This window comes from Argentina anserina, chromosome 4, assembly GCF_933775445.1.
Source record: "Argentina anserina chromosome 4, drPotAnse1.1, whole genome shotgun sequence".
Taxonomy (NCBI): domain Eukaryota; kingdom Viridiplantae; phylum Streptophyta; class Magnoliopsida; order Rosales; family Rosaceae; genus Argentina; species Argentina anserina.
Genome location: NC_065875.1, coordinates 4,091,042 through 4,103,078, shown reverse-complemented (window position 1 = coordinate 4,103,078; position 12,037 = coordinate 4,091,042). Strand labels below are relative to the sequence as shown.

Below are 12,037 nucleotides of genomic sequence, written 5' to 3'. Positions count from 1 at the left end.
TTCAAATTAACAACACCCATCAGGTGGCCTCCTGGCAACGATGAGACAAGCCTCACCGGCGTGGAGCACCACCGGACGGGAGGATTATGGCAATTGCTGCTAGACGACGCTTTTGGGAGAGAGCATTTAGTTTTTTTAATGATAACTCAACTGTTTAGGAAACATTTAAATTTTTAATTATAGTTATTATTGCTACTGTACTTTATAATTTTAAGATAAATTTGATGCAGGATGTACATCCATACACACTAGCTCCTAATTGTTAACCGGTCAATCACTATTCTCCATTTTACCTCCTTAATCCATTTCTTTTATATTTCTTTCACTGAACAAGCCTAATTCTTCCTTAATTAGTCAAAACTATAGTTGAAGTTAAGATCGATCAATTTTAACACCAACTAGAATGTGACGCAAAACCTTATGAACAACCAAGTTGGTGTGTAGAACATGATGTGGAAAAAGTTATCCGATTCAAATTTGGCATGAAGTTAATGAATTAGTTTAGTCATTTAGATTCTCAGCACCACCCGATTGCTACTCGACTTTGTGAAGAAAAATAGTCACATTGGTGTGGATTGTGGAACTATTCATGATCTGATTCTGATATCATCCTAAAAGTGTTTAACTAATATCATCCAAACCTTGTTTAGGACCTAATAATCCAACTCTCTTACTCTTAGCGACCTGTGTGTAGTTTGGATAGAAGAAGAAGCCAGGCAGCCAGCCACACTCCCATTGGAAAAGTTCCCAATTTTATCTCTCCCTGAAGAACACGTGGCGGCATATGAAAACCCCACCCACAAAACTAGGAACATTTGAGAGAAGAACCAACACTTATAAGACACAAGCTTCTTCAACTGGGCAACGGTTTCTCAGCTCTATCCCAAACTTGTTCTGCTTTTTGAAGACCCAAAACACAAAAAGGAGGAGTCTTTGGGTTTTGTAGTGGAAGGAGATGAGACTGTGAAAGTGGGTCTTTTAGGAAGGAAAGAATGGAGGGGTTGGTGCTTGTTCATACACCATTGATTCCCAGAAAGAAGCTTCCTTTGTTGGCTTTGGTGGATTCTCTACCATCTTGTACTACTCTGTTTAGAAAGCCCATCACACCCTCAAGTAAGCTTCTAACATCTTATCCAATTTTTGCTTGAAAAGCTTGAACTTGGATCCTTCTTGCATAATGGTTAGTTTAAGATTTGTAGTGTTGGGTGTTAAGTGTTAAATAGTAGTTTTGGGATTTGAGATATAATTTGTTTTGATAATTTAGATTCAGGTACTCAATAAGATACCTCCTGCATAATTTAACTGTAAATGTAACTATTTGTGTATAACTAGTGTGGGATTCTGGTTTTGGATGGTTGATTCAGTTAGTGGTGGTAGTGGACATGAATGCCAAGGTACTAAATCGAGCAAGTTGTAAAGAAATCTAAAGCTATAATAATCAGTTATAGGATTCACCATCATTCTTGTGATTAAGCATGTTCTAAGAAGTAACAAAGTGCCAATCTGTTTACAGTAAGATATAGAGAGATATCACGATTGGCGGGCAGCAAAGTCCGAGTCCAAGCATCAAATGTTAGTGTTGGATCTGGAGGCTATGAAGGCGGGGAGGAAAGTAAGAACCATAAAATTGTTTCCAGTGATGCAAACAACGACAGTCCATCGGAAGTGTGAGTTACATTATATTACATTGATGATAGAATGTTAAAGTTTAAAATGCCATTGCTACTATTGTTATTATGAGAGATAATATGAGAGAAAACTAAACCTTCATAGTACCCGTCAATATAAATTGGTATAGCAGATAATATTGAAGGTTTACAACATTTTCACTGTTGGTACAAATAAATTTTGGTTTTAAAATTGTGTTTTATGTCAGTAGGTTCTCCATATGACATCAGACAAATTTAGATTATATGGAATATTTGACTTCTCAATAACAGTAAGGATCCAGGGGATTTCTTATTCTCATTTTTTTGTATCTCTTTCTTTTAAAAGGATTATGTCATCTATTATATATTTTGAAAATTTCGTTTGTAAGCAATGGTCAGCTAAGTGAACTTATCTGTACAAGCAATTGTATAACTCAATTTAATTTAATTGGTTTTTTTTAACAATCTAGAAGAGATATTCATGATCCTTATTGGTTGGAGTGCTGCCATCGTATTGAGTATCTTTCTGTTCATCTATTTATCTTCTCTGAGTCATCAAAAGTTAGACAGATAATATTGCACACGGGCTACCTTCACCATTCTCATGTACCATACTTTCTTGGTTTGGCAGTGAGAAGCCTCCACTTCAAATCCCTTATCCTCTTTCTGTAGCTCTTGTTCTACTTGGATGTGGGTTACTGTTTTCTTTGATTGCCTTTGTGAGAGGAGGACCTTCAACAATTTTAGCAGCAATTGCAAAAACAGGCTTCACAGCTGCATTCTCTTTAATATTTGTATCAGAAATTGGTGACAAGGTAACTAAAATCAGAAGCTTATTCTCTTTATTTCAGCTATTTTCTCTATATGTTCCTCTCATATTTTCAGTAAACCTTTGATCATTGTGTTTACTGAAATAGGAAATTAGTAATTGATATGAGCTCTTCATTGGGAGTAGCATTTGAAATTCGTTAAATATGAAATCTGACAACTATATGATAAAGCTAGTTTCTTAGACCAGGAGTTATCCAGAATTTTGTCTAACTACACTTAAAGAATTCAAAAGGGACCATACTGACTCTTTCTCTCTGTGGAGCAGACATTCTTCATTGCCGCACTCTTGGCCATGCAGTATGAGAAAGGACTGGTATGAAACTCTCTCTCTCTCTCTCTCTCTCTCTCTCTCTCTCTCTCCAAATATGCTTTTGCTTTATAAATTGAGGGTTGCATGTGTTGATTAACTCAATTTGAATAGGTTCTATTGGGGTCAATCAGCGCTCTTGCACTTATGACAATTCTGTCTGTCATTATTGGGCGTATATTTAATTCAGTGCCTGCTCAGTTCCAAACAAGTAAGTAGTAACTCTCGGCATGTCTCACTCATCATATTCATATTAATTTGCACATTTCAGTAAGAAGTTCTCAACACTATCAGTTAAATAATGTGTAGATTTTAGATGATGGTAGATATGGTAAGTAGTCTTTTAACACCAGTCAGTAAACTGGTCAACAATGGTTTTTGTCAAGGGTAGAAGTTAGTCTAAAGGACTCCCGCCCCCAACCCAAGCCAAACCCTAAAATCATTATCGTATTGATCTTTCTCATCTTTATGATTATTTTTGAAATGTATCTAGCTGGTTGATCGTCAACATTGGGTGTGGCTCCCAAAACAAATGCATTTTCACTTGCTTGACCATTTCAATAGACATAATCTTAGGGGCTATCTGTTCATGAAAAACGATCGTTTTGAGAGAAGTTTATCTTGCATACACAAGATGGATTTCAATAGAATTTCATGGGTTAAGAAAAGGCCAAATGATCATCATCTACACCAGGTTCGATTTATACCTTCCCCGCTAGTGGATAATTTTAGTACCAAACCACCAGAACAGACACCCATGTTTGAAATTGTCAAGGTGCCTCACAGCCTATACTAAACCTTCACGGCCACCTTTATATATTGAGAAAGATCTTGCACATCCGATCTTCATATTCCTGTATTTTTGAAGTTTTGAATCAATTAGTTATTAAAATTACTTTATATGGTTTTGTATGTCACTGTGCAAAATGATAATTAGTCCTCAAGTTTTCATTCCAAACTCCGTCCATGGCCACGTGTTTTCAGCAGATGTCTAGAAAGAGCAAAAGAACAGTCAATATTTGTGTTTAATGTTTTATTCCAACAGTTTGAATATTTAGATATATTTTGTTATCCTGATTTTTCCTCATTTTGTGGTCATGTTAACAGCCTTGCCAATTGGAGAATATGCTGCTGTAACTCTTTTACTATTCTTCGGTCTCAAATCAATCAAAGATGCTTGGGACCTTCCATCAAATGATGTTCAGAGTGGTGATAAAAGCAGCCCTGAACTTGATGAATATGCTGAAGCTGAGGAGCTTGTAAAACAGAAGGTAGTCTTGTAATTCATGCTCTGAGCCTTTGTGCATGTAAAAACTAACACTGTTGTAAAAAATTTAGGGCATGTGCAGTATTCAGCTTTTGTTTACAACTCCATAACTGTATGTGTGAGGAGTAATGCATATTTTCCAAAATCAATATTAGCCGATTCTGTTATTATGCACTTTTTATGTATATTATAATTTTTTCTTTTCAGGCATCAAAGCGGCTCACCAATCCACTTGAAATTATCTGGAAATCGTTCAGCCTTGTATTTGTTGCTGTAAGTGTATAATCTGTGTACCTATCTGGAGAGACATGACATGTTTGATGCTAAATTCTTTTTTTTTTTTGGGGGGGGGGGGGGGTGTGTGCAATAACAAAACCAACTCCATTGGGCACCATGCCATTGGCATCGATGGAGTAATTATGCACTTTAAGTACCCAAGAAAACCCTTTGCTAAATGTTACAGCCCTGGCTTCTTATATGTTAATAAGGAATTTTAGAATACTATCAGCATGTCATTTGGTAATATGAAGGACAATAATATTGGAATATAATGTGATTTCTTCTAGGAATGGGGAGATCGTTCAATGCTTGCGACAATCGCTCTGGGTGCTGCACAGGTGCAACCTTTTTTAGTTTCAGTCAGCGCATATATCTATTAAGTTTATTATCTTGGTGAATGGTTTCCTCTAATACTTGTTGACTGCAGTCTCCATGGGGTGTGGCGGGTGGAGCAATTGCTGGACACGCACTTGCTACTTTCATTGCCGTCCTAGGAGGTGCATTTCTTGCCAAATACATTTCTGAGAAATTGGTAAGAAGCACAACACTTCTCAATGCTATTATTAATCTCGGAAACTTGCAGTTATGTCTCATAGTTCTCATATTTGAAATCTTGAATCAGGTTGGCTACATTGGTGGTGCTTTGTTTCTAGTTTTCGCAGTAGCTACATTTTTTGGGGTGTTCTGACAATCTGGTTAGCCCATGAGTCGAGACGGCAAAGTATTAGTTACTGGAGAGGTAGATATGGGATAAGCATGTACAAGTGGAGCATTGTTTGTAGGAACTTGCTCATATTCAACAAATTAAATGTATAAAAGTGGCTATGTTCAGTCATCAGTATCATCCCCACTGGCTTTTGGGGATCCTTTGTACTATGATGTTTCTCAAGTTATAATGCTATGTTTTTGAAAGAGACGGCGTCATCATTCATTCATTCAGAACTAGATAAAACATCAAAGATTTCCAAGCTCAGGAGGTGCATTCCACTCCAAGAAACCTGAAACTAGTGCGTATTCAGCGAGCTTCTGAGCTCTCATATTAGATTCTTTATGAACATGGGAGAATAAAACCAGCTAAGAGAAAATAGAAAAGATCTCATCAACCATTCTACGTATCTCTGAAGTCTGATGTATCCTCAGATCCTCACCAATGCCATTCATGGCCTGAACCAATTGCAAACAATCTAATCCCAAGATTAGAAGTGCCGAGCAGTGATCCTCTATCAGCGTACAGGCAAGTTTACTAGCTTCCTTCTTTTTAGACTCCACATCAACATTAGCAAAATGAGAATGAGACTATGGACTTGCATGAAGCAAGCCAATCTAGAACGGTGCCTGCCTTCCCTGTTTCAATGAGATGGTCGGATGGGGTTTCCTTACCTGAACTCCAAAGCAGACGACCCTCCCAACCAAACCTCTACGATTGCGTTACTGAGTAGTTTGAAGTATAAAAGAACAAGATTTCTAGACATGAACCTTAACTAATAGAGGCAGTCCAGAGTACATTGGGGTAAGAACCAGATAAAATACTGTGTAAAACCACCCAAAATCATAGGATGTATATAGCCAAACTAGTGTATCAGCTGCAACATTTTGTTTATGTAAATGAGTGAATGTATAGAAGGGCCCGGGCTCTAAACAAGCTTAGGCAAACAACGAGAGGCAGTAGCAACAAAGCTTACAAAGTAACAACCCCAACCTCAAGAGGGAACAAAACTAGAACAGAAAGCAAAACCTCCTAAAGAATGCACAACTGAGAAGTTAATCAGGATTCTAGTATTACGCGAGGATGAGTGAACCCGCGGTTATTTCCCTCGTGCCAAATAGCCTACACCACAGCTTCCAAAGCTAAATTTCTGATCGCAACAGGTATAGGATTACCTCTCCAGTTTGCACCCCCTGGGATGAAATCATTCCGAGAGAATTCACATCACAGTTGGAACAAATGTGGAGTCCAAATGCTAGAAGAATAAACACAGATTATGGTCGCGAGTCACGGACGGCAAAAAGATAGTCAGGGATAGCATGAAATGAAATAAAAGGCTAATATGGTCCTTGGTTGATAATCTTCTCTAATCTATGAAGTTCCATATGGGAACACAACTACCAAATCAAACTACACCATACCAATGAACCTATGCCTAGAAGAGCGAAGAGCGTTCCAAATGGAAGAGGTTGAAGATAGCCCATTTGATCAGTCCAATTTCTACATCAGCAACCTCACAATTAGGAATGATTTGGGTCTAAGAAATTCGAATCTCCAACAACTCAGAGATAGAGAAGGCCATCTCCAGTTATTATTAAGGACAACCTCGCTCACCACAAGGTCTATCACGGGCAGCAACAGTGCTAAGTGGAATAGGACAAATGGGGGAAACTTCAAGTCTTCATGACCTTAATTCTTGAAGTTATGTATAGAACTAGAACCAATAACCTATTCAAAAAAAAAAAAAAGAACCAACACAAAGGCTATATTGACGTATGCAAAAAGTCTTGTTAACAATTATTCAGAACACACAACTCTAAGCACTGGCACTTCCGTTACACCACCAAGTACAGCAGACTTGGAGCTCTGAGCTCACATCAAGTTCAAAAGGTGTTATGTCATTTATTTCAACTCTGACGTGTGCAAGAGAAATGCAAACTTCCTCAAATCATCCGTTTCTCAACACAGTATGATCCTGTTATTCCTGTAAACAATGGGGTGGAGGGCAAGTGGAAAAGAATGAAAGATCACTCGTACAACTGGAAGTTGGTCAACTCTAGCGGCACAATGATACATTTTACAACAATCTTAAACTGAACTAAATAGACCTAGTGTTCTAGAAAGCATATGCCCATAGCAGGTAATCTTCTGCCAAGATATTCCAAATGGTGAAAGGGCAACCTACTGAACCAAGATTACTCGTATATACATTGGCGGGAATGAAATGTACCATTTGAGAGCAAACCAACTAACAGTTTCTCAAGTGATCTTGCTCTAGGACTAGGCCTCAAAATATCAGCATCTCCCCAAACTGAGCAAGTGTCATTTCCAAACCCACCTAAACACCAACCACCAGGCACAACTTTTCCCCAATGGCGTTTCAAAATTTCTCTGTCTATACGGTCAAGTATTGGATCATCTGATCGAAATCCTGTGGCAAAGGCAGCTCCATTCTGAACCATAACATCAAAATCATTGGAATTGTGTGGCGGTGGCTTCTCTTTAAGGGGTGTGTCACCATTGGCATATAGTAAATTATGGTTTAAGATTGTTTTATTGAACTGCCGGGAGTTGCAAATAACGGTAGGGAAGTAGTCAGAAAGGGACGACGCTGTGTTTGCAAAATACATCAACAGAGTCCGTGGGAGGTTATCAATGCCAACAATGCAAAACTCCATAAAGTTACGACTTAATATATTAAATGAAGCACCTACACAAAAAAGATCATCAAAAAGAATTAGTTTGGCAAAATTTTATCTGTCCATGAGCAAGTGCAACCACCAATATATCAAAATCAAACCCATATGATAAGGAGAACAAGGAAAATAGCATGCAAGTTTCGCAGAGCAATTACTAGTCAACTGTATATCATAACAATTACTACATGGGGATAGCTCATGGTACCCACAACTGGAATATATCAATTGGTTCAAGGCCCAAAGGTTGAATACCAGTCAGTGAAGTCAAACGAGTGTATTAATCACTATATAGACAAGTAATTTTGTATCTATCAAACTCCAAATAGTGGCATGCAACTCATATAGGCAACACTCTTCTGTAGAAAAGCATATAGTTAGTTAAAGAATATTAGATACTTACATCAACCACACTGCTTAGGTTATACTTCAATCACAAAATTTATCAAGATCAAAAGTCAATCCACTCTCCAAGGCACAGAAAAGTAGTAATAATGCCAGAACAATCTTCAATGCCAAATGTGGATGATCAACTGAAAGACAATGGACACCAAGTAGACATTTTGTGCAAAAATCATCAGTACATCGAGAAATTATATGGTAATCAATTCCATCACTCTTATAGTTAGAATCATAATAACAAACTGTGCAAAGCAGCTTTTTGTTGCAGTACAACAATGCTTAGATTGCCTCCCTTAGAAATAGAGAATCCAGAATCCCTCTTCTAGACCATAGACTAACTTACATTAATGAGAGGAGCGCACAAGCATATCAGAAGTATGAATAAGCTATCAACAGCTAGGTATTATATCAGGGTTCGTTGCAATTTTTTATTATTTCAAACATAAGTTGCCAAACTAGCACTTAAAGTAGCATATGGGATACGCTATAAGGGAACTTAGAACTAGATTTCTTTTAGGTCTGCATCAGCACATGTATCATCAATGGATATAACAAATAATCCAGAAACAAAAACTCAGACTGGCATCCCAAAGGTAAGCATTTGTTCCTCAAGATTATTTTGGTTCCTAAACAGCTAGACACTAACATCTCCCTCAACATTGTTAGCACTAATGACACTGGAAAACAAACAGAAAAGGTCCTTCCCTTCTACTTCGCCACAAACATAATGTAGTCTAATCACACAATTCTAAAAGTCTACAGCATTAGAGCTTACTCAGTAGCAACATCATTTCAAAGGTCAACTTAATGTGTTAAGATGACCAGATTACAAGATTAAGCTGCTCACTACTCAAGAAATATAGAACAATAGATAAATAAATCCCTAGAAACACTTGACCAGATAATCCAGGTTTGTTATTGATGTTCGCTCACTAATTAATTTCATTGTGTAACATACTCAATTGGTATTTTTAAATAAACTTCTAAGCAAATATCAACTCAAGTTACTAAACTAGCAGTAGTGGCATATAGGGTATGCTATAAGGGAACTACAATTAGAGTGGTTTTAGGTCTTCATCTGCACATATTTAATTGATTGATATAAAAGTATTTCACAACCAAATACTCGGAATTCTACTCTTCATAATTCAGATGATTGGTTATCCAGAACTAACACTTTTGTTCCTCCTCCCTTGAGGTTACTTTGGATTTGAACGACTAGACTAAGACATTTTCCTCGATATAATTGGCACTAATGACATATGAAAAACAATATGAAAGGGGTTTCCTTTCCAGCTTTGTCATAAACATGATGTAGTCTAATCACAGTCTAATAGTTTACACTTTCAAATTTCATTTTAATGGATCAAACTGAAAAGATTATGCTAACAATAATCATTTCCAACAACAAAAATTGTATTGTGATTATTTCCATCACTCTATAGTTAAAGACATTTTAGACTCTTAGCAGTTGACCCATAATGACATAATGTGCAGAGCAGCTTTTTCTTGCAGGACAACAATGCATACTTAGATCCCCTCCCCTAAAGAGAAAGAATACAAAATCCTTTATATCTAGAACACAGACTAATTTACTCTGGAAGAAATGTATCAGCAGCTAGAGCTTATATCAGGTTTGTTGGAATTGTTTATAATTTCAAAGATAAATTACTACACTAGCAGTTAAAAGTGACAAATGAGATGCTGTAACTCATAACTAGACTAGTTTTAGGTCTGCATCCGCACATGTATCATTGATGGATATAACCAGGGCGAAAACTCAGACACTCCACACTGCATGGTTCAGACGACGGGCACTCCAGAATTCTGTTAGAGTGATTAAGATTACTTAAGATTACATTGGCTCTTAAACCACTAGACTGAGAACACTTTCCTCAACAATGTTGGCACTATTATTGAGTGTGTAAAAACAAACATGAAAGGTGGTAACTTTCCACTTTGCCACCAACAGTTGTCATAGTAGCCGGTACAGAACCACATTAAAAGCACAAGCCTAAACAATTGCAGAAATCAAATAATGCTTGATGAGGTTCATGTTAAAAAAAAAAGGTCTTATCAGTTGATATTTAGTTAACTGAACCACCCTATACGGCCTGACCCTCTTGGGCTGGTTTATGTCTCCACTACATAGTGATACTACTCATCAACAAAGGGAAAGAGACTACATGAGGATAATAAGATCACTGGGACTGCTAATGTAGTCTAATCACACAAATTCTAAAAGTCTACCAATTTACAGCATACGCAATAGCATCATCATTTCAATGTCCATTTAAATGTGTTCAACAAACCAAATTAGGCTACTAATTAATCAAGTAATTGAATCATAGATGACTAAATCCCTTGTAACTTTCGGCATGGATAACTTAGATTAAACAGTGACGTTTGCTCACTACGTGACATACGCAATTGGTAGTTACAAACTAGGCAATATTACATCCAAAGTACCACTATTTCTAAGCCAATCGAAGTAAACCAATAAAATTGAGCAGCAACTAAGCAATAAAAACAAACCAACCTGTAAACAATCGGTAAGCATTAGGCAACACCCTCTTCTGTGCTGCATAGAACATCACATTTGGTTCAGACCGATACAGCCCCGGATCAACAATAACCGGCTTCAATCTCTTAGCCCTGTAAACCACCACCCCCACACACTTGATCATCCAATCCACCACAACATTCCAATAACCCAACAAAACACAAAAACAACATATACAACATCAATAAACACAAAATACCACTTACTCTTTCCAGCCAATGTAACTCGAATGGTTCACGAAGTTGAGATCCTTAGGCAGAAACGACATAATGTGAAGAAGATCTACACAAACCCAGAAACACCAACATCAGATAAACAACCTTAGAAAACACAACAAAATCAACAAACTAACTCCAACCAAATGAAGCCATTACCGTCTTGGTTGAGAAGTGGGTAGTCATTAACAGTGAGGCTAATGAACCAGTCCCAGTTGGCCGACAACCTTAGCAAGATCGACGCGCCGTGGAGAGTGAACGAGATGGGAGAAGAGCCTTTGGGGTAGACAATGTCAGCTTTACCGATGAGGTGGACATTCTGAGCGGCTCTGAAGATGGGTTCTGATATGACCTTGAGGGCCAACTTGTCACGGTCAGAGTCGGAAGCAAAGCGATCGAGGTGGAGGAGGTACTGGTTTCTGGGGTGGTAGGTGGCGTGGAGGAGGCGGACGATGGGGCCCAAGTCGCCTTTGGAGCCGGAGATGAGGTAAGCTAAGGAGGGCGGTGTCGGATCGGAGGAGTTGTTGTCGTGGTAGACGACGCGGTGGGACTGGCGCGTAGGGAAGAGGAAAGGGTCGGGTGGGCGGGTGGCGGAGGAGAGAGAGGGAAGAGGAGAGGAGGAGTAAGGGGAGGAGGAGAGGGTGATGAAGAGGAGGAGGAGGGCGAAGAGGGAGGAGGCGAAGATGGTGGGGTGGTCTTTGAATAATGAGGAGGAGAAGGAGGAGGAGGAAGAAAGTAGTGGTGGTTGTTGTGGTGGTGGTTGTGGTGGGGGATCGGAGTGTTGCATGGCTTCTTGGAGAGTGAGTCTGTGAGTGTGATGGTTGATGGTGGAAGACGACGGCGACAACATTGATTTCCTTACCGCCGGGGGTTTGAGTTTGGTTTCTCAATATGACTTGTGTTTCATTTTTTTGTCAGCTCTCTCTCTCTCTCTCTCTCTCTCTCTCTCAGATTTTCTATGGACTTTCTATGCGTCTGTTGTGAGTAAAATAATTTTGGCTCTAGTTCTCGTATGCATAACGGTGGAAGTGGTAAGAAAATTTTGTATGCACGGTGTGTGTATATATACGACGCAATTTTTTAGTATTGAGATCGGCGAGGGAAAATACTCCTTGCGATGAT

General features: G+C 38.5%; 2 protein-coding genes across 2 annotated transcripts; one reads left to right on the top strand and one right to left on the bottom strand.

Moving 5' to 3' along the window:
• Positions 1-684: 684 nt before the first annotated feature.
• LOC126790776 (protein PAM71-homolog, chloroplastic) lies at positions 685-5,301 on the top strand. The gene is made up of 10 exons (XM_050517121.1): positions 685-1,113; positions 1,514-1,667; positions 2,281-2,464; positions 2,746-2,793; positions 2,902-2,998; positions 3,895-4,058; positions 4,262-4,327; positions 4,621-4,671; positions 4,761-4,865; positions 4,956-5,301. The coding sequence occupies exons 1-10, from the start codon at positions 993-995 to the stop codon at positions 5,019-5,021; spliced, it is 1,056 nt and encodes a 351-aa protein (XP_050373078.1). The 5' UTR covers positions 685-992; the 3' UTR covers positions 5,022-5,301.
• A 1,593-nt stretch (positions 5,302-6,894) lies between these two features.
• LOC126790768 (beta-glucuronosyltransferase GlcAT14B) lies at positions 6,895-11,827 on the bottom strand. Its single transcript, XM_050517112.1, has 4 exons — positions 11,075-11,827; positions 10,907-10,982; positions 10,677-10,792; positions 6,895-7,749 (listed from the first exon to the last, which is right to left on the bottom strand). The coding sequence occupies exons 1-4, from the start codon at positions 11,763-11,765 to the stop codon at positions 7,235-7,237; spliced, it is 1,398 nt and encodes a 465-aa protein (XP_050373069.1). The 5' UTR covers positions 11,766-11,827; the 3' UTR covers positions 6,895-7,234.
• Positions 11,828-12,037: the final 210 nt, after the last annotated feature.